Source organism: Oncorhynchus tshawytscha, linkage group LG03 (genome assembly GCF_018296145.1).
Source record: "Oncorhynchus tshawytscha isolate Ot180627B linkage group LG03, Otsh_v2.0, whole genome shotgun sequence".
In the NCBI taxonomy this organism is placed as follows: Eukaryota; Metazoa; Chordata; class Actinopteri; order Salmoniformes; family Salmonidae; genus Oncorhynchus; species Oncorhynchus tshawytscha.
The window spans coordinates 57,602,840-57,624,381 of NC_056431.1; the positions used below are offsets into that span (position 1 = coordinate 57,602,840).

General features: G+C 43.8%; 2 protein-coding genes across 3 annotated transcripts; both read right to left on the reverse strand.

Annotated features, from left to right (window-relative positions):
* Nucleotides 1-1,304: 1,304 nt before the first annotated feature.
* LOC112239807 (acetylserotonin O-methyltransferase) lies at nt 1,305-8,434 on the reverse strand. 2 transcript variants are annotated; one of them, XM_024408216.2, is made up of 8 exons: nt 7,772-8,434; nt 7,516-7,690; nt 7,148-7,277; nt 6,993-7,061; nt 6,392-6,510; nt 5,637-5,777; nt 5,406-5,528; nt 1,305-1,887 (listed from the first exon to the last, which is right to left on the reverse strand). In XM_024408216.2, exons 1-8 carry the CDS (start codon nt 7,862-7,864, stop codon nt 1,676-1,678), a joined length of 1,062 nt encoding a protein of 353 aa, XP_024263984.1. In that variant the 5' UTR covers nt 7,865-8,434; the 3' UTR covers nt 1,305-1,675. The 2 variants fall into 2 exon arrangements, with proteins under 2 accessions (XP_024263984.1, XP_024263990.1); XM_024408222.2 differs by lacking the exon at nt 1,305-1,887 and adding an exon at nt 5,037-5,279.
* Nucleotides 8,435-8,534: 100 nt separating this feature from the next.
* LOC112239799 (A-kinase anchor protein 17A) lies at nt 8,535-20,780 on the reverse strand. Its single transcript, XM_024408208.1, has 9 exons — nt 20,651-20,780; nt 20,030-20,138; nt 19,790-19,899; nt 17,695-17,824; nt 17,325-17,528; nt 16,975-17,199; nt 12,635-12,780; nt 10,621-10,861; nt 8,535-10,516 (listed from the first exon to the last, which is right to left on the reverse strand). Exons 2-9 carry the CDS (start codon nt 20,117-20,119, stop codon nt 9,506-9,508), a joined length of 2,157 nt encoding a protein of 718 aa, XP_024263976.1. The 5' UTR covers nt 20,120-20,138; nt 20,651-20,780; the 3' UTR covers nt 8,535-9,505.
* Between the last annotated feature and the right edge of the window lie 762 nt (nt 20,781-21,542).

Here is a 21,542-nt window from a genome sequence, read left to right on the forward strand (position 1 = left end):
CCAACCCCACAGCCCTAACCTAACACACACCAGTCTACTTCTGGCAGGAGGAAGAGGAAGGAAGAAAGGGAGGGAGAGGAGTGATGAGGAAGTGGAGGGAGGAGGAAAAGGAATCAGAGTTGTGCAATCATTCAGAGAGTAATTCATGTCTGCTGGCCACAGGTGTCTGGTAATGAATGTGTGAAAATAGTTTGTGTGTGTGTGTGTAGACTACAGGGCAGACAGGCTTTGTCCTCAGCTCAATACTGCTGTCACCGAGACCTCAGCATGAGTAACTGAATGTTTATACTGGAGAAAAGCAGGCTTACACCAGAAAAGGTTTTTTATTGAATTGTGAGAAGTGTGTGTCTGTCTGTGTGTGTGTCTATCTTGGCTTGTGCGAGCCAGAATGGCTCATTGGCTCATTGTTTCTGTAGGGTGAGGCAGCTTGATGTACAAGTACACCCACGGGACAGGATGCTAGTCTATCATAGGACATTACCCCCAATCTATCTCCTTAATGCTGAGTGTAAAGCAGAGATGCATCAGGTCCCATTTTTACAGTCTTTGGTATGAGGGATTAAACTCACAACCTTCCAATCTCAGGAGGACACTCCAACCACAAGGCCACTATCACCTAAGTACTTATAATCAAACAAGGCCTTGTTTGACCAGGGCCGATCATTTTATTTAACTAGCAAGTCAGTTAAGAACAAATTCTTATTTACAATGACGGCCTACACCGGCCAAACGCTGGGCAATCTGTGCGCCGCCCTATGGGACTCCAAATCACATTCGGTTGTGATACAGCCTGGATTCAATCCAGGGTGTCTGTAGTGATGCCTCAAGCACTGAGATGCAGTGCCTTAGACCACTGCGCCACTCAGGAGCCCATGCAGAGCTAATATTTAAATAATATTCCTACAGCAAAACGTCGTTTTCATGCCAAAATTTACAGTAGGAAAATCTTGCTATAACCTCTTCAAAAAAGTTTACTTTTGCCAAGAATAACCAAGACTCACATAAACACACACACACATGGTCAGTGGCTGTGAGTGTATACCCAGCATGCCCTGGAGCAGTTGTCTTACAGGAGCGTCATGCAAAGGCCTCTGGATAAAGAACAGTGACATCATCACAGAGTGTTAGTGTGGTGTGAAGTGAACCAGCCTGAGGCCAGATTAGTCTGGTGAAGAGGAGGGGAAGAGAAGAGGATGATGAATGTCCTTGAACCTCCCTCCTCTACTTTACTTCCACCCTCCCTCCCTTTACCTCCCCAGAGAACCAATCAGAGAACCAATCAGAAACAGAGAAACTGTAGAACATTGACTGTAGAACAACACAGTTTTATTGGGTAAATAGTCTCTCATATCAGAAGAACAAAGGTTTTAACATTCAAATAAAGATTACAAAGACAATAGGTTTACTACCTAGGCTACAGAGATAGACAGGTCTACAGAGATAATAACGGTCTATCATTTAATTTGACCCTGTTAATAATAAACCTCCAGCAACAGGAAATGTGAATTATTATGTAGATTGTAATTCATCTATATTTTTGTAGGGGTTGATTCATTTTCCGTTAATCAAGTCTGACATTTTGTAGTGGAAATGAATTCTTTGCGACAACAGAGTGATCAAATTAAGATAGCAGATCTGTACATCAGCAACATCAACAGTAGATATAGAGACTTCTCTACTTGCGTCCCAGGACAGCATCATAAATCTTGCCTGTCCTCTCCACCTGTATGTTTTGAAACCCTGCAGCTGTCAGCAGGGCAGTGTACTCTGCTGCCGTCCGCTCTTTCCCCTCCGTCTGCACCAGCATGTTCAGAGAGTACAGCTGGGCTGTCAGAGGCCCTGACCCATCTTCACACAGCAACGCCTCTACCACCAACACACCTCCTCCTACACACACACACACACACACACACACATATACACAAACACACATTCTCACACGCGCACACACAAACATACAAACACACATTCTCACACGCACACACACACACACATTCTCACACACACACACACACACACATACATACATACACAAACACACACTCACACGCACACACACACACACACACACACATTCTCACACACACACACATACATACATACATACATACATACACAAACACACATTTTCACACGCACACACACACACACACAAACACACATTCTCACATGCACATACACACACACACGAACACACAAACACAGAAAACATATAATGAGTGCCTGATTGCGTTCTTTGGCTCTGGGCTACGATGGCCTGGCTGTGATGTCAGTCAATGTGCATTCTTCCTCAGTTGTCCTTCCCAGACTGCTGCTTACTCTGTTAGTTTCTATCAGAAGGTTGAGCTGAAGGTTAAAAGAATATCCTCATTTGCATCTCTGCGGAATGTGTGTGTGTGTGTTATGTTCTTGCCAGTGTGTGTGTGTGAGTGTGTTTGTGTTATGTAACAAGCCTCTGGCTACAGAGGAGCTCTCAAAGACCATAGTGTTTGTGTGTGGCTACTTGTGGGCTTGTCTGATAGGATGCTGTTCTTGACACAGTCACCCGAGGCGAGGGAGGGGGTGCAGAAGAGTAAGGAGAGGGGTGGTATTTGTGACAGTGCAGCTATGGGACACACAAACACACAGACAACAATAAACAGAATTTGGCTACCAGTTCTCACAGTCTCATGTCAGAATAGGGCGTCCATTCATGTTTCTCGAACCTCAAATTTCAAGGTTGTTCGAAACGTCAAATGTCTAAGTGTTTAAGGTTAAGTTCAGGCATTAACCCTACTAAGCTATATGGAATTGTTTAAAGAAGATCATACCAAGGATAATTTTGCTATTAGATTCAGAATTTTAAGACCCCTTGAAGTATAAAAAAAAAAGGTAGGAAGTTTGTTCTGAAATGTCTGTCCAATATCTGAGAGATATAAGAAAGATCAGGAAACATTATTATAATTTTTCAACTTGTATTTAACCCCTTCTTTTGGGCACTAAACAGTCTCAATATACAGTACCTGAGTACAGAAGTTGGCAGATCGGCTGTACCGACTTCAGACGAGCCCCAAGAACAGTGTGGGGGTCGTAGAGCAAAATAGAGAACACCATCGTGTGTGTGACAGTCTCAACCGTCGGATGCTACAGATGATTTTGTGAGAAGACTTGATTTTCGGGATGTCTCATGGTCTGACAAACACTGCTGTATCTCTGTCACCTTTCACACCAGATGAGGAGGTGCAACATCTATAACTTAAACTGACAGATTTTTATCAGGATTTTTTATTATGCCATTTAGATTTCCGCGGGAGAGCAGACATCGACTCTAGGGGGTTATCTCTGAATGGTTAAGGTAAGGCATTAACTCTGAATTCTTAAGGTTAGGCATTAACTACGAATTCTTAAGGTTAGGCATTAACTCGTAATTGTTAAGATAAGGCATTAACTCTGAACGGTTAAGATAAGGCATTAATTCTGAACGGTAAAGATAATGAGGTCAGGCATTAACTCTGAATTGTTAAGATAAGGCATTAAATCTGAATGGTTAAATAAGGCATTAACTCTGAATGGTTAAAATAAGTATTGAGGTCAGGCATTAACTCTGAATTGTTAAGATAAGGCATTAAACGGTTGATAAGGCATTAATTCAGGCATTAACTCTGAATTGTTAAGATAAGGCATTAAACTCTGAATGGTTAAATAAGGCATTAACTCTGAATAAGGCATTAAAATAAGATAGGGTTGAGGTCAGGCATTAACTCTGAATTGTTAAGATAAGGCATTAACTCTGAATGGTTAAGATAAGGCATTAACATTAATTCTGAACGGTTAAGATAAGGGTTGAGGTCAGGCATTAATGAATTGTTAAGATAAGGCATTAACTCTGAATGGTTAAGACGGTTAAGAGGGTTGAGGTCAGGCATTAACTCTGAATTGTTAAGATAAGGCATTAAATCTGAATGGTTAAATAAGGCATTAACTCTGAATGGTTAAAATAAGTATTGAGGTCAGGCATTAACTCTGAATTGTTAAGATAAGGCATTAACTCTGAATGGTTAAGGCATTAACTCCAAATGGTTAAGATAAAGCATTAACTCTGAATGGTTAAGATAAGGCATTAACTCTGAATGGTTAAGATAAGGCATTAACTCTGAATGGTTAAGATAAGGCATTAACTCTGAATGGTTAAGATAAGAGTTGAGGTCAGGCATTAACCCCGAATGGTTAAGATAAGAGTTGAGGTCAGGCATTAACTCTGAATGGTTAAGATAAGGCATTAACTCTGAATTGTTAAGATAAGGCATTAACACTGAATGGTTAAGATAAGGCATTAATTCTGAACGGTTAAGATAATGAGGTCAGGCATTAACTCTGAATTGTTAAGACAAGGCATTAACTCTGAATGGTTAAATAAGGCATTAACTCTGAATGGTTAAGGTTAAATAAGGCATTAACTCTGAATGGTTAAGATAAGGCATTAACTCTGAATGGTTAAGATAAGGCATTAACTCTGAATGGTTAAGCATTAATCCAAATGGTTAAGATAAAGCATTAACTCTGAATGAGATAAGGTTAAGAATGGTTAAGATAAGTCATTAACATAAGAGTTGAGGTCAGGCATTAACCCCGAATGGTTAAGATAAGAGTTGAGGTCAGGCATTAACTCTGAATGGTTAAGATATGGTTAGGCATTAACTCTGAATGGTTAAATAAGGCATTAACTCCAAATTCTTAATGGTTAGAAAGTTAACTCTGAATGGTAAGATAAGAGTTGAAGTCAGGCATTAACTCTGACTTGTTAAGATAAGGCATTAACTGAATGGTTAAGATAAGGCATTAATGGTTAAGATAATGAGTCTGAATTGTTAAGACAAGGCATTAACTCTGAATGGTTTAAGATAAGGCATTAACTCTGAATGGTTAAGATAAGGCATTAACTCTGAATGGTTAAGTTCAGGCATTAACTCTGACTTGTTAAGATAAGGCATTAACTCTGAATGGTTAAGATAATAGTTAAGTTCAGGCATTAACTCTGAATGGTTAAGATAAGACATTAACTCCGAATGGTTAAGATAATAGTTAAGTTCAGGCATTAACTCTGAATGGTTAAGATAAGGGTTAAGGTTTGGGCTAGGCTTAAAACTAAAATCGAAAAAATGATATTGCTGGATTCGAACTAGCAACCTTTGGAATGAGAGCGCTCACTGTTGCCTCTAGTGGCCGGTTTCCACATCATCTCAGGAAGTCGTCAGACATGGATGGGTGTTGAATACTGACTTGTATCACAGGTGACCTGGCTGCACACACACACACACAGAGACAGAGCCAAGTCGCATCTGATCTTTCTCACCAGAGAGAATGACTGAAGGAGAGAGAGAGCGATAGAGGAGGATGTGTGTGTGTGTGTGTGTGTGTGTGTGTACCTGGTCTGCAGGCCCTGTAGACTTTGGTCAGTAGTTCTATGCTGCGCACGTCTGTCCAGTCATGAAGGATTCTCGCCAGAATATAGAGGTCAGCATCTGGCAGTGCATCTTTGAAAAAGTCCCCTACACACATACACAAATACACAATACTGTCAGTCAAAGACAATGGCTCCTCCCATCGCTCTGTCTGAGGTCACTGATTGGCTGTCTCTCGGAGTAGGAGTTGTCTACCTTCATGGAAGCTGACCCTCTGGTTGTCGTCGGTAACAAAGTGTTCTCTGGATGTCTTCACCACCTTGGGGAGGTCAAAGATTGTCACAGTGCAATCTGGGTACGCCAACACACACTGCTTGGCTAGCGCTCCACTACAACCTAGAGAAAGAGAGAGGGAAAGAGAGAGAGAGAGAGAGCAGTGATATGTAATATAGTATTTATAATCACAGGAATATGTTGCCATGGTAACCTATTAACTAATTAGCAGAGCAATAATCCTTAACTGACCAATGAGGTGCTGTGAGTCCCAGGAGAGCCCGCCCAGCCCTGGTGTGTGTTTGTGATGTGATGTGTCATCTCTATGTGGGTTTTACACCCAGACAGTGTCTACAGAGAACACTTGGCCTGGCCTGTCTGGAAGACTGTTGAGTCTTTAGGTTGGGTGTGCTTTATCAGAACTCTTTTTAGTGGAATCTGTATTCTGAACACACCCACTCATATATCACAGACACACGCACAAACAGTTCAATAGTACAGGACAGGGGAGAGAAGGAATCAAAGAAGAAAAAATAAGAAAACAGAATGAAAGGGAAACAAAACGCACAGAACTTTTTCTCTCCCTAGCCTCTCCCTCTTTCTCTTTCCTTTGTGTCAGCCTCAGCTTGTAGCTGCACAGCTACCCCCTGTGGTCTTTGGAGTTATTACACACAGCTCTACTCTACACAGTGACCTTTCACCTTATGTCAAGATGGTAAACACACACAACTCCTCACCCCCAAGGTCGTAGATGGTTGTGAAAGGTGAGAGGTTGAAGGCCGTCACCACGTCTCGACCACAGATGTTCCAGATGGAGTTCATCAGCTGCATAAACTTTACCATCTCCTCCTCAGACCTACACACACACACACACACACACACACACACACACACACACCTCTTTTCACAGATACAGTACCAGACAGCTGTGCCCAGCAAATATAAACTGCCCTCTGAATGATTCACAACTCTGATTCCTTCTCCTGCTTTTCCTCCTCCCTCCTTTCTGTCCTTCCGCGCCTCTCACACCATCAACAACGACTGACAGATAGAGTCAGATAAAGAGTAAGAGAGACAGAGAGAGAGAATAATGAAGAGAAAGTGTTTTGTTCTAAAATAAATGTGATCCTTGAAAATCACTGAACCATAAAAAATACCATTCTCATTAGATTGACTGTGAAGCTCAAGGCCATTCCACAACATTTCTCATTCCACTGACACTTTTTCTCCAGGCAGGAAAGCAGAGGGAGAGAGAGAATATGTGGAGGAGAAGGAGAATATGGAGAGAGAGTAAAGGTAGAGTAGAGATGAAGAGCTGTGTGTGTATGATTGTGTCACCTGTACAGGGCTTCAAACAGATGTTCAGATTTGACACCGAACGCCTTCTCATACTGATTACTGCCCTCCCTGGGGGGACAAAGAGCAGGTTCCTGTTTCAATTCAAATCCAAATATGTTCTCCTTGGTGAACACAACTCAGGTGAGAGGACTCACCTCACAGCGTCAGTCAGGTAATGCCAGCAGAGGTAGATCGTCTTGGAACTGTAGTGGATGGACTGGGTCAGGGACACTGGACTGGACTGGGTCAGATACACACTGGACTGCTCTGTGTTACTGTACATCACTAGAGACACAGAGAGGGGTATATGAAAGAGTGAGTGAGTGAGTGTGAGAGAGAGTTACCCTGTCCGTCCAGTCTGTCTGTGTGTGTGTGCATTACTCTGTCCGTCCAGTGTGTGTGTGTGTGTGTGCATTACTCTGTCCGTCCATTGTGTGTGTGTGTGTGTGTATTACCCTATCCGTCCAGTGTGTGTGTGTGTGCATTACCCTGTCCTTCCAGTGCGTGTGTGTGTGTGCATTACCCTGTCCGTCCAGTGTGTGTGTATTGAGTAGGTCCAGCCCGGTGCAGGCTGCCAGGAGCCTCTCAGTCCCGTCCTGGCTGGCCCTGATTCCCAGTGCTACCTCCTCTAGAGACAGGGGGTGCTGTGACGAGGCCAGCAGGTCAAACACACCCAGCTCACAGGCTGTGAACAGGGTCTAGGGGAGAGAGGGCAGGCTCAAACACACACGTCAAACAGTGGTTGAGAATGGGACTTGAATCCTATGTGTGTGTTTTACCTTAGAGACCAGGAAGCCTTCCATATAGTCCAGAATCTTCCGGGGGTAGGCAGCAGTAGTAGTAACAGTAGTAGTAGTACCAGCTGGCTCCATTAGAAAAGTCTTCCCTGGTCCCTCAGCCTCTCACTAGACACTTCTGCTTGACCAGCGTAGGTTTGTGTCTGTTGCTGTATGAGACTGAGTGTTCCTGCGAGGCCTCCTGTTGTCAAAGGAGATCGGTATGAGTCCTTTAGTAGTGTATCCTGTATGAGTTGGTCCCAAGTTGATCCTGGTTCTGCTACTGCTGCTAGTCCTCGTGTGTGTTGTAGTGAAACAGCCAATAGCTCTTGTAAATGTGTGGCAGTGCAAACGACTGAGGGAGTAATATTAATGACCACTGCTGCCTCAGTCTCAAGTTTAATCGCATAGCCCATAGGTCTTGTGTGTGTGTGTGTGTGTGAGTGCAGCCCCAGTCGGAGCAGAATAATCAGATTAGTCAAATAACCCAGATTACAGTGAGGGGCTCAGACCTCAATACACTGGGTCCTTGATAAACACTACACACACACACACCTCATTCTGTTTCATACTGTCATTAAACTGGGGCCTGTTTTAACACCCACTACTTTAACTACACACAAAAAAACTTCAGTTTGTAATAGAACCACAGATTAGCTAGAATAATGAAATGTATGGAAGGAATGATATAGTAGGCATTAAGTTATCCATCCATTCAGAATATTCATCCATCCATTCAGAATATTCATCCAAAATAAATCACATCTTTTCTGTCGTTTCTTTATTTCAACAAATAAAATGACAGTGTGTTGAGGACATGCAGCCACCCATCAGAACAGAGAAACATGAGCATACACAGCAGATTGACGACACCCTGAACCTTTATACAACCTATATACAACGTTACCCACTCACTCTGCTCTGTTCACACACTCATCAATAAGGCAAAGTAAATGTACACAGACAGGCAGGCTCCTGGCTTGAACTAGCAGGAACACCATTCAAAAAGTTAACATGGTGACACTAGGCTTCAGTCTGGGGTGGGTCCTTCAAAACAGAGTCACCTAAAATTCTCTCTCACCAGAACACTGCAGACATCATTACATCTCACAGAACCACTTTATGTTCTAGTGACATCAAGTTAGAACTGAAACTACTAGTCTGGTGGTTAGACGTGGAATTCGAAAACGTGTGTCTGGTTAAGCTGTTTTTTGCTGATTGTCTTTGGCTTCGTTCTCTTTATCCTAGGGGAAAACACTTGACTTAGACTTCAGCTGTCTATCTACTGAGGCTGTGTGGTGTCTGGCCATAGGACTACAGATCCCTGCTGAAGTGCTCTAATACTGAACTACAGTTCCCAGAAACCCAGTAATATTGTTATTCTGAAACACAAAACAGGCCATTCACTGTGACCCTAAAAAGTTTAAGTATTTTTTCTATCTTTCCTCAAAGGAGACACATACTAACCAAGTGATCAAACTACAGTACATATGGCATCTACACTACATGTGTCAAACAGAACATAATAGCAGTGTAGCATTCTGTAACCTACAGATTAACGAAGAGCATTGGTGGAGGGAGAGAAAGAGGTGTGTGTGTGTGTGGAGACTATAAGAAGCTGATATGGTCCAGAGACAGTGTGTAGCAGCATACAGAACCAGACGCCCTGACCGTGCATTACTTAAACTAGGCCCAGGCATAGGGTCCTCTTCTGTCTCCTCTGGCTGTGTTGACCATTTAGTGTCGTCTGGAATAACTACTACCATGCTTCCTGGAGTCCCTGTCTCTATCGCTGCTCCTGTCTCCACTCCTCTCCTTCTCCCTGCTCCTGTCTTTCTCCCTGCTCCTCTCTCTACTCCTAGAGCTGCTGCTACTAGATCTGTGCCTGCTGTCTCTATGTCTATGTGTCCTCCTCCCTCTGCTGTGGCTCCTCCCACTAGAGCTTCTGCTCCAATCACAGCTCGTGCTCCTGCTGCTGCAGCCCCGTCCATGGTGACTGCGTCTCCTGTGGATACAACTACCACTCCTCCCCCTGCTATAGCTTCTCTTCTTCTTAGAACTACCACTTCTCCTCCGTCTGCTATCACTTCTCCTTCTCCTCTGACTATCACTCCTCTTTCTACTAGAGCTTCTTCTTTTCCTGCTACCGCTGCGTCTCCGGCTGTACCACCTCCTGCCCCGGCTGTGGGACCGACTCCTCTCCCTCACCTCTCTGCTTCTCAACCCATAACCTCTTCTCTCCTCCATGCCTCCTTCCCTGTCCTCTCTGCCCCCTCGCCTCTCCTCCCATTCTCCTTGCCTCTCCTCCCTCTCTCCTATCTGTTTCTCAGTGACGTGTGATCGTACGGTAGCTCTGGGGCTCTCCTCTCCCCTTGGTCTAACCCCGTTCACCCCCAGGGCCCTGGCCGTCTTCCCCAGGTCGGAGCTCTCTCCCCTGGGCATGGTCAGGGCAGAGGGCTGGGTGGTGGAGGTCTGGTTCTCTCCCTTTCCTCCAGCCTTCTTCAGCAGGTTACTAACCAGTCTCTCCCTCAGCTCTCTCTCTCTGCGCTGCAGATCCAAGGCACGCCCCTTCTCTAACTCCACACGTCTCAGCTCCGCCTCCTGCTCCCGCCTGCAGGCCTCGAGCTGCTTCTGCCGGGCTAACTCCTCCTTTTGCCGGGCTAACTCCTCCTTTTGCCTGGCTAACTCCTCCTTCTCTTGCTCCTCTCTTTCCGCTCTCTCTTTCTCCTGCTGCTGCTGTTTCAGAGCCTGAGGGAAGGGAGAGAGAAATGATTAAGTGGTTCCTATCAGCATGTTTCCCTATTGAATGTTCAATGGCGCCATATATCAAGTGTCTGTAGTTGTGTGTGTACCTTGGCCCTGCCCAGTAGTTCAGCCATAAGGCGTATAGACTCCAGGTTCCGCTGAGCCAACAACAGCCTTCTCTCCTCCGTCGCGATCTTCAACTGCAACTTCTTCTGCTCCACCTCCTGCCTCCTCTTCACCTTCTTTATGTTCCTCTTCTCTTCCCTCTCTCTCAGCTTCTGCTCTCGTTTCTGTATCCTCTCTACTTTCCTCTGCACCTTTTCCTCCTCCTCCACCTCTTTGTGTTTCCTACAACCACAGCAGAAGCATGGTACATCATCTAGTCTAATACATAGTTCTGCTACTGTCAACCAATACAGGCCCCAGTATCCTAGTTCCTACCAGTGGAGGCTCCTCAGAGGAGGAAGGGCAGGACCAATTCTCCTCAGTGAATTTCATAAAAATAAAAATAGTGAAACACTTAAAAAGTTCTCTTTTTTGGATAAACCTATACTAAATATATTCACGCCACCAAATAATTGATTAAAACACAATGTTTTGAAATGAAGGTCTACAGTAGCCTCAACTATGTAGGGTAGCACCATGGTGTAGCTGGAGGACAGCTAGTTTCTGTACAATGACTTCAATAAAAAACATAGGAGGCTCGTGGATCTCACCCCCTTCCATAGACTTACACAGTAATTACAGTATGACAACTTCAGGAGGACGTCATCCAACATATCAGAGCTCTTGCAGCATGTTGTCCACCCAATCAAAGGATCAAAGAATGAATCTAGTACTGAAAGCATAAGCTACAGCTAGCTAGCACTGCAGTGCAAACAATGTGGTTAATAGTTTACTGAAAGACAGTAGTTGAACAGTTGAAAAAAAAAAATTGAAGAAGCAAAAGAGAGAGAGAGAGAGCTAGCTTTATTTCACTTAGCTAGCAAATGCCGCTAGCTAATTTAGCCTATTCAAACACCCAGCTCAAACAGAGAGGGATGCTATGTTACCTAGCTGGCTCTGGCTATCCAGCGTGTAGTGGTTAACGGTTATAATATGAAGGTTTGGCTTGAAAAGGTTCTCGCCTGATCACAGACAGCTGATATGTTGTGTACAGAAGTCCACAAGCGAAAGGAAAAGGTGAGGAGAGCGTGTAGATGCAAATTATCCAATGATTGAAAGGATCATGCTGTTTGTGTGTGGCTGCTATGAAAGTGAACTGTGTTTGCGTGTGATCAGGGGTGTATTCACTCTGCCGATTCTGTTGAAAGACTTTTCTTAAACTGAAGCAAATGGAACAAAATGGGGATAAACATACCCGAATTGGTCCAAAAGAAACTAATTTGCAACTGTTGGACCAATGATTACACCTGAGATCAGCAAGAGGCAGGCAAGATTGTGCAAGGGAGTATTGAATGTATCAATGTCTTACCATGATTAGTTAAATTTCTCTCGACCTGTGTACCTACATTGTAAACTTTCATTCACAGGCTGGGTTGTAGCAACCTCATGACTATCATGTAGAGTATCATGTAGTAGCCTAAACCTATTGATGTTACATTGAGCTGGGTGAATGGAATACGAATGACAGTCATCCAATATGCTGTAATAGAAATAAGGCCATGCTCAAAAAAAAAGAAAAAAAGAACCGTCCTCCCTCATCTTAAACGACACCGACCGCCACTGGTTCCTACCACCTTCTGTTCGCAGATCTGGACTGGATGGGTGACCACAATATGGTGGAAGCACCTCTTTACAAACTTGAAGACTAGGTAATTTACTTTTAAAGGTAATTTATGGTTGAGCTGACACAGTGTTTACCATGAAAGTAGTCCCTGCAAACGTCGGGCTAATGCCTTTGAAAGACGCTTTGTTGGCTGTATATTGACCTGTGCTATTGCGCGATTCGGATTGAATCCCGGCCTAAGAGCCATCACCATGACTAAGATCACGGTAGAGACACGTAAGAAGCAAGGACTAGGAAAACGGTAGGGACAGTAAAGAAGAAAGGATTAGATAGACAGGGGTCAGTGTTTTCAGACCAAGTACATTAATTATTTTCCTCTTTTCTCACTATACCTCTCCTCCTCCTTGCGTTCCTCCTCCTCCTTCTCTCTGTGTTTCTGCTCCTCCCTCTGTCTCTCCAGCTCCTGTATTCTCAGTCGTTCCTGCTGGCGTCTCTTCAGAGCCACGTCACTCAGGTGCTTACTGGTGTCAAAGGTCACCTGACAGACAAATAGAAAAATACAATGAGTCCTAATTAGAGTTGGGGTAGGACTGCAGGGTGCACTAGTGACACTCAGGTCACCTGACAAAAAGACAGACAGACATGCTACTCTCCTACCACCCCCTCCCCCACATCTCCTCCTCATCTCCTCCCCCCACTCTCTTAATTTGGGTTGAGAGGCTTTGACCCCTGTGGATTAGACACTCAGATCTCTCTCTTCATTTCTCCCTCTGCCCCGCCCTCTTTCTCTCCATCCTCTTCATTAAGGCAGTACGGCTTAGTTTTGGATTAGGGACCAGGTCCCTGGTTTAGCCCAGTGATCCTTAGAATTATAATACGGCCCTGACTTTCATTTCACTAAAAGGCCTTAAACCTGTTGCCCTACACAAGCCTTTCTGTACTGACTCTAACCCTCCCTTCTCATTAACTAACACACAACAGGACAATCCCCTCAACCCTAACCCAGATCTAGCCCAGATCTAAGCCCAGCCTTACCACCTCTCTCTTCCATTGATGTTTCATCCCTCTTAGTGTGGTTATATACACTGAGTGTACAAAACATTAAGAACACCTGCTCTTTACATGACACACTGACCAGGTGAAAGCTATGATCCCTTATTGATGTCACCTGTTAAATCCACTTCAATCAGTGTACATGAAGGGGAGGAGACTGGTTAAGTAACTATTTTTAAGCCTTGAGACAATTGAGACATGGATTGTGGATGTGTGCCATTCAGAAGGTGAATACGCAAGACAAAATATTTAAGTGCCTTTGAACAAGGTATGGTAGTAGGTGCCAGGCACACTAGTTTGTGTCAAAAACGACAAATCTGCTGGGTTTTTCACGCTCTACAGTTTCTCATGTGTATCAAGAATGGTCCACCACCCAACTTGCCAACTGTGAGAAGCATTGGAGTCAACATGGGCCAGCATCCCTATGGGACACTTTCGACACCTTGTAGTCCATGCCCTGAAGAATTGAGTCTGTTCTGAAGGAAAAGGGGTGGGGTGCAATTCAATATTAGGAAGGTGTTCTAAATGTTTTGGACACTGTATGTTTGTTGTCTGCTTATTATTTTTATTTCACCTTTATTTAACCAGGTAAGCCAGTTGAGAACAAGTTCTCATTTACAACTGCGACCTGGCCAAAATAGTGCGACAAAAAACACAAACTAACACATGGGAAAACAAACGTACAGTCAATAACACAATAGAGAAATATATGTACAGTGTGTGAAAATGTAGTAAGATTAGGAAGGTAAGGCAATAAATAATTACAATTTAGCTTTAACAGAGTGATAGATGTGCAGATAATGATGTGCAAGTGGGGTGCAAAGAGCAAAACATTTTTTAAATAAGTAACAATATGGGGATGAGGTAGATGGGTGTGCCATTTACAGATGGGCTGTGTACAGGTACATTGATTGGTAAGCTGCTCTGACAGCTGATGCTTAAAGTTAGAGAGGGAGATAAAAGTCTCCAGCTTCAGTGATTTTTGCAATTCGTTACAGTCATTGGCAGCAGAGAACTGGAAGGAGAGGCAGCCAAAGGAGGTGTTGGCTTTGGGGATGACCAGTGAAATATACCTGCTGGAGCACGTGCTATGGGTGGGTGGTGCTATGGTGACCAGTGAGCTGAGATAAGGCGGGGCTTTACCTAGCAAAGACTTATAGATGACCTGGAGCCAGTGAGTTTGGCGACAAATATGTAGCGAGGGCCAGCCAACGAGAGTATACAGGTCGCAGTGGTGGGTAGTACATGGGGCTTTGGTGACAAAACGGATGGCATTGTGATAGACTACATCCAATTTGCTGAGTAGAGTGTTGGAGGCTATTTTGTAAATGACATCGCTGAAGTCAAGGATCGGTAGGACAGTTCAGTTTTACGAGGGTATGTTTGGCAGCATGAGTGAAGGAGGCTTTGTTGCAAAATAGGATGCCGATTCTAGATTTAATTTTGGATTGGAGATGCTTAATGTGGGTCTGGAAGGAGAGTCTAACCAAACACCTAGGTATTTGTAGATGTCCACATATTCTAAGTCAGAACCGTCCAGAGTAGTGATGCAAGTCGTGCGGGCGTGTGTGGGCAGCAATCGGTTGAAGAGCATGCATTTAGTTTTACTAGCATTTAAAATCAGTTGGAGGCCACGGAAGGAGTGTTGAATGGCATTGTAGCTCGTTTGGAGGTTTGTTAACATAGTGTCCAAAGAATGGCCAGATGTATACAGAATGGTGTCGTCTGCATAGAGGTGGATCAGAGTCATCAGCAGCCAGAGCGACATCATTGCTATATACAGAGAAAAGAGTTGGCCCAAGAATTGAACCCTGTAGCACCCCCATAGAGACTGCCAGAGGTCCTGACAACATTCCCTCCGATTTGACACACTGAACTCTGTCTGAGAAGTAGTTGGTAAACCAGGCGAGGCAGTAATTTGAGAAACCAAGGCTATCGAGTCTGCCGATAAGAATGCAGTGATTGACAGAGTCGAAAGCCTTGGCCAGGTCGATGAAGACAGCTGCACAGTACTGTCTTTTATCGATGGCGGTTATGATATCATTTAGGACCTTGAGCGTGGCTGAGGTGCACCCATGACCAGCTTGGAAACCAGATTGCATAGTGGAGAAGGTACGGTGGGATTCGAAATGGTCGGTGATCTGTTTGTTAACTTGGCTTTCGAAGATTTTAGAAAGGCAGGGCAGAATAGATATAGGTCTATAACAGCTTGGGTCTAGAGTGTCTCCCCTGTTGAAGAGGCTGATGACCGCAGCAGCTTTCCAATCTTTGGGGATCTCAGACAATATGAAAGAGGTTGAACAGCGTAGAAATAGGGGTTGCAGATAATTTCGGAATATAATTTTAGAAAGAGAGGGTCCAGATTGTCTAGCCCAGCTGATTTGCAGGGATCCAGATTTTTCAGCTCTTTCAGAACATCAGCTATCTGGATTTGAATGACAGAGAAGCGGGAGGGACTTGGGCAAGTTTTTGCGGGGGGTGCAGAGCTGTTGGCCAGGGTAGGGATAGCCAGGTGGAAAGCATGGCCAGCCGTAGAAAAATACTTATTGAAATGTTTGATTATCGTAGATTTATCGGTGGTGACGGTGTTTCCTAGCCTCAGTACAGTGGGGGCAGCTGTGAGGAGGTGCTCTTATTCTCCATTAACTTTAGTGTCCCAAAACGTTCTGGAATTAGTGCTACAGGATGCACATTTCTGTTTGAAAAAGCTAGCCTTAGCTTTCCTAACTGACTGTGTATATTGGTTCCTGACTTTCCTGAAAAGTTGCATACCACAGGGGCTATTCGATGCTAATACAGTACGAAACAGGATGGCGTAAACCAATGGCTATATCTGTTCTTAGTTCTACATTTTCTGAACGGGGCATGCTTATTTAAGATGGTGAGGAAAGCACTTTTAAACAGCAATCAGGCATCCTTTACTGACGGGATGAGGTCAATATCCTTCCAGGATACCCGGGCAGGGTTGATTAGAAAGGCCTGCTCGCTGAAGTGTTTTAGGGAGCGTTTGACAGTGATGAGGGGTGGTCGTTTGACCGCAGACCCATTACAGATGCAGGCAATGAGGCAGTGATTGCTGATATCCTGGTTGAAGACAGCAGAGGTGTAGTTAGAGGGCAAGTTGGTCAGGATGAGGGTGCCCGCGTTACGAATTTAGGGTTGTACCTGGTAGGTTCCCTGATAATTTGTGTAAGATTGAGGGCATCTAGCTTAGATTGTAGGACGGCCGGGGTATTAAGCATATCCCAGTTTAGGTCACCTAACAGTATGAACTCTAACGATAGATGGGGGGCAATCAAATCACATATGGTGTCCAGTGCACAGCTGGGGGCTGAGGAGGGTCTATAACAAGCGGCAACGTTGAGAGACTTATTTCTAGAAAGGTGGATTTCTTAAAGTAGAAGCTCGAATTGTTTGGGCACAGACATGGATAGTATGACAGAACTCTGCAGGCTAACTCCGCCCCCTTTGGCAGTGCTATCTTGTCAGAAAATGTTGTAGTTGGGGATGGAAATTTCAGAATTTTTGGTGGCCTTCCTAAGCCAGGATTCAGACACGGCTAGGACATCAGGGTTGGCAGTGTGCTAAAGCAGTGAATAAAACAAACTTAGGGAGGAGGCTTCTGATGTTAACATGCATGAAAATATTTGTAGCATGGATAGTGTGTGTAGTTCAGTACCTTGATGTTGCACGCCACAGCCTTGCCGTCCTCTCCTTTGTACATGAGCTTCATGCCTCTCAGTGTGTCCATGGCCTTGGCGAAGCCATCGTAATCCTGGTACTGGACGTACGCCTCAAAGTTAAGATGGCCGCCGAAGGTGAAGGTGTTGAAGTTCTTATCAAGAGTCTCCTCTCTGTACGGGTCCAGCATGGGGATGTCCACGTGACGCACCGGACCAAAACCCTGGGAGGAGATAGGGGTTAGGGGGTGTGTACGTTAGGGTTGGTGGGGATGTGTGTTAGGATGATTGATTGATCGATCGATGATGGACTGAGTGATTGCTAGGTATATGGTGCGTCCCTCCGTACCTGGAAGACAGCCTGCAGGGCGGTCTCGGAGGGCCGGTCGGGGGGTCCGTCAGGCAGGATAAACCAGCGACAGGGCAGGCCCTCCAGGTGGATGGTGTCTGGCCTCTCTCCTGGAACAGTATCGTTCATGTCCTTGGCGTCACGGAAGAACGAGTCCCAATCATAACGTGTCGGGAAGTCCATCTTATTCTCTACCGCACGCACCTAGACATCCCACAGAGAAATGAATCATTATTATCAGTCGATTGGGAGAAAGAAAGTTCTGTTTTGCAAGAACCTGGGGAAAGCTGTCCAAGACCAAAAATACAGACTGTTACACTTTACATTTCCCCCGTACATTTTCAAGCCTACACAACATTATCTCCGCTACCTTGAGTATGTCAGTGAAGCCACTGAGTTTGATGCTCTTCCCATCCAGTTTGGCCAGCAGGATCTTCACCACCCCTCTGTTCTCCACTTCGCCCTCAAAACGGATGAAGTCCATGGTGCTCTTAGAAATCCTGCGGAGAGACAGAGGTGGGATGTTTACCTCTCCATACAATACATATATCAGTACCAGAAAATATTGATACCAGGCAACCCATTGGCCATATTATTAGTATTGTCAGTTTAATTTTGGTTATTGTAGAGTTATTAGCTTGGTTATAGCTATAACACCACACATAGAAAACATGTTGCCTATGACTAACAGTATGAATATATTCCTATAGATAGGGGCAATTGCATGGTGACAGGGTGATGCTGAGACTCAAATGTTTCACTTTAAAGTGTACAGTACCAGTCAATCTTCTCATTCAAGGGTTTTTCTTTATTTCTACATTGTAGAATAATAGTGAAGATATCAAACCTATGAAATAACACATATGAAATAATGTGGTAACCAACAAAAAGTGTTAACTAAATCAAAACAAATGTTATATTTGAGATTCCTCAAAGAAGCCAGCCTTTGCCTTGATGACAGCTTTGCACACTCTCAACCAGCTTCATGAGGTAGTCACCTGGAATGCAAATCAATTAACAGGTGGGTCTTGTTAAAAGTTCATTTGTGTAATTTCTTTCCTTCTTAATGAGTTTGAGCCAATCAGCTGTGTTGTGACAAGGTAGAGGTGGCATACAGAAGACAGCCCTATTTCGTAAGAGACCAATTCCATATTACGGCAAGAAGAACAGTCCATCATTACTTTAAGACATTAAGGTCAGTCAATACGGAAAATGTCAAGTATTTTGGATGTTTTTTCAAGTGCAATCGCAAAGACCATCAAGCGCTTTGATGAAACTGTCTCTCATGAGGACCGCCACAGGAAAGGAAGACCCAGAGTTACCTCTGCTGAAGAAGATAAGTTCATTAGAGTTACCAGTCTCAAATTGCAGCCCAAATAAATGCTTCACAGAGTTCAAGTAACAGACATATCTCAACATCAACTATTCAGAGAATGCGTGAATCAGGCCTTCATGGTTAAATTGCTGCAAAGAAACCACTACTAAAGGAAACCAATAAGAAGAGACTTGCTTGGGCCAAGAAACCCGAGCAATGGACAGGTGGAAATCTGTCCTTTGGTCTGAGGAGTCCAACTTTGCGATTTTTAATTCTAACCCGCCATGTCTTTGTGAGACGCAGAGTTGGTGAACAGATGATCTCCGCATGTGTTTCCCACTGTAAAGCATGGAAGATGAGGTGTGATGGTGCTTTGCTGGTGACTGTCTGATTTATTTATAATTCAATGCACACTTAACCAGCATGGCTAACACAACATTCTGCAGCGATACACCATCCCATCTGGTTTGGGCTTAGTGGGACTATAATATTTTCTTCAACAGGACAATGGCCCAACACACCTCCAGGCTGTGTAATTGCTATTTGACAAAGAAGGAGAGTGATGGAGTGCTGCATCAGATGACCTGGCTTACACAATCACCCGACCTCAACCCAATTGAGATGGTTTGGGATGAGTTGTGGCTGTGAAAAGCAGCCAACAAGTGCTCAGCATATGTGGGTACTCTTTCAAGACTATTGGAAAACATTCCAGGTGAAGCTGGTTGAGAGAATGCCAAGAGTGTGCAAAGCTGTCAAAGGCAAAGGGTAGCTACTTTGAAGAATCTCAAATATAAAATATATTTGATTTCTTTAACACTGTTTTGGTTACTACATGATTCCATATGTTACTTCATAGTTTTGATATCTTCTACAGTGTAGAAAATAGTACAATTTTATTTGAAGAACTGTTTGGTAACAGAATGATGGCTCAAACAGTCATTCTGTTACCAAACTTTGCATCTTAACTGTTCTTCAAGTAAATGTGTTATTGTAAAGTTTCAATTGGAAATTGTTAAAAGTCATCCTTGTGCATATAGTTGTATGGTTTGTTTTGCAATCATTGGTTTATGTTTGACATACATTTTAAAGTGAAAAAGCATATTGTCAGCATGACTGTTACTGTGGAATTGCCCATAGGGCCCATGCCTACCTGAGGGCAGAGAACTGTTCAGGAGCTACCATGGCCTTCAACCTCTCCATCACCTCCCAGTTAGAGATGCTCTTCCCAGGCAGCTTCAGCTGGGGCAGTGCCACACTCACCTGAAAGAGAAATCATACAATACATATCACAATACATGCTCACCTGGAAGTCAAATACATTAATTTGGAGATGCTCATTTAACTACTTTAGGTCCAAGTGTATGTGACAGTATAAATGTGTATCATTCACCGTCATCTTGGCGATGGGTTTCAAGAACAGGTTGTACTCCTGACACAGACACACCGCCTCAGTGGTGTCATGGACGATGGTGGTCATCATGACACCTGACTACAGAAAGCTGGGGGGTGAAGAGAAAGAGGGGGGTGAGAGAGAGGAGATAGTCAATGGGATCCGTGTGGAAAATGTGTAGATGTGCTGTGTCTTTCAAACACTAATTGCCTACCATCACTGGATATCTGGGTGGCCAGCCAACTAACTATAATTCATACAGAAACTGCCAATGAATGTATTTATTTTGCTAGCTACTGTAACGTTAGCTAATAGTATTTCATTTCAAACATTAGCCATGATCTTGGCGTCTTTTATCGAGTCACTGGAAAGCAGACATCACTGTGACACATTTGGTAGTAAACTAGATAAATATCCGATATGTAGCTAGTTAGCACTGAAACTAAAAACCAAAGATAGCTAGCCGACTAGCTGCTAACGTTACGACTGAGTGGTTTCAGATAGCTAGCACAGCAGTTACAGTAACGTTAGCTGGCTAACGGTAACCAATGCGGCCGCAGCACTTTTACCCTCAAAACAAACACTGTAATAATTTACAGTTAGTGACGTATATACACCAACCTGTTTCACCAGCAGCTAAATATATGTACTTTATGTTGTTTGTATGTGTTAAAACGAGAATATGTTCACAATACGTCAGTTAACTGCAGTTATCTCCACAACAAATGAAGCTACTGGCGGAAACTTTAGAGTTGGGTGAACTTTGAACTTACCATAGACGTACGAAAGCCTTTTACTGTAGAATTAAACATTTATCGCCACCTTGCGACGATTCCTGAAGCGCATTTGTGCATACCATAATGATTTGCTAACGAAATTAAGAAATATTTTGGTTGAATATATAACATATGACATTTCTTCATATTTTTTTTAAATACAAAATCGTGCACGGATAAATTGCAAATTGTCAACAACAAAAAATGGTATCAAAAGTATCCACTAGAGAGCAGCAAACGTCATGATTACATTTGGACAAAACATAATATTGGCAAATACACGTTTCCTTTCGTCTTTCTAAGATTTCTGCAAATGGAAACCTACGGCTGGAGTAGGCATGAGAGTAGGGGAAGTAGAGTGAGCACCCCAATAGAGTGAAGTACAGTGAGCAGCACCCTGCTCTCTCTTTCCTCCCTCTCTCATCCCTCTCATTGATTCAGCGGTGCTATAGAGAGCTAGAGCCCCGGGCAGTAAAGTTGGCACAGTTTCCCTGAAAAGATGTGGAGGAATGTACATAATAGGCATTATTCCCCTCAGTGTGTATGTAGGTCAGGCAGGCAGCCATGAGGCTCTGGCAGCACTCACCCGGTTCTGCTCTGCTGTGCACCCTGTTCTGTCATCATCACAGATAAACTGAACTTTAGTCATTTTTTTTACAAGAAGAGAAATTGGTAAACTTCTTTGCGGAGGCAACTCAGTACTAAACTCCCTTCAGTACAGATCAGGGAGAGTGCTT

Bases quoted from the DNA above. Each gene is read 5' to 3' on its own strand.
- LOC112239799 (XM_024408208.1), bottom strand. From the start codon at position 20,119: ATGATGACCACCATCGTCCATGACACCACTGAGGCGGTGTGTCTGTGT. The intron at 17,825-19,789 runs GTAGGCATGGGC...GTCTCTCCGCAG, and splicing joins GAACAGTTCTCTGCCCTCAG to GATTTCTAAGAGCACCATGG. The intron at 10,517-10,620 runs GTACACACACAA...CCCTTCCCTCAG, and splicing joins AACTACTGGGCAGGGCCAAG to GCTCTGAAACAGCAGCAGCA.
- LOC112239807 (XM_024408216.2), bottom strand. From the start codon at position 7,864: ATGGAGCCAGCTGGTACTACTACTACTGTTACTACTACTGCTGCCTAC. The intron at 7,278-7,515 runs GTAATGCACACA...CTGTGTCTCTAG, and splicing joins ACACACACTGGACGGACAGG to TGATGTACAGTAACACAGAG. The intron at 1,888-5,405 runs GTACACACACAC...GTGTGTGTGTAG, and splicing joins CTACAGGGCCTGCAGACCAG to GAGGAGGTGTGTTGGTGGTA.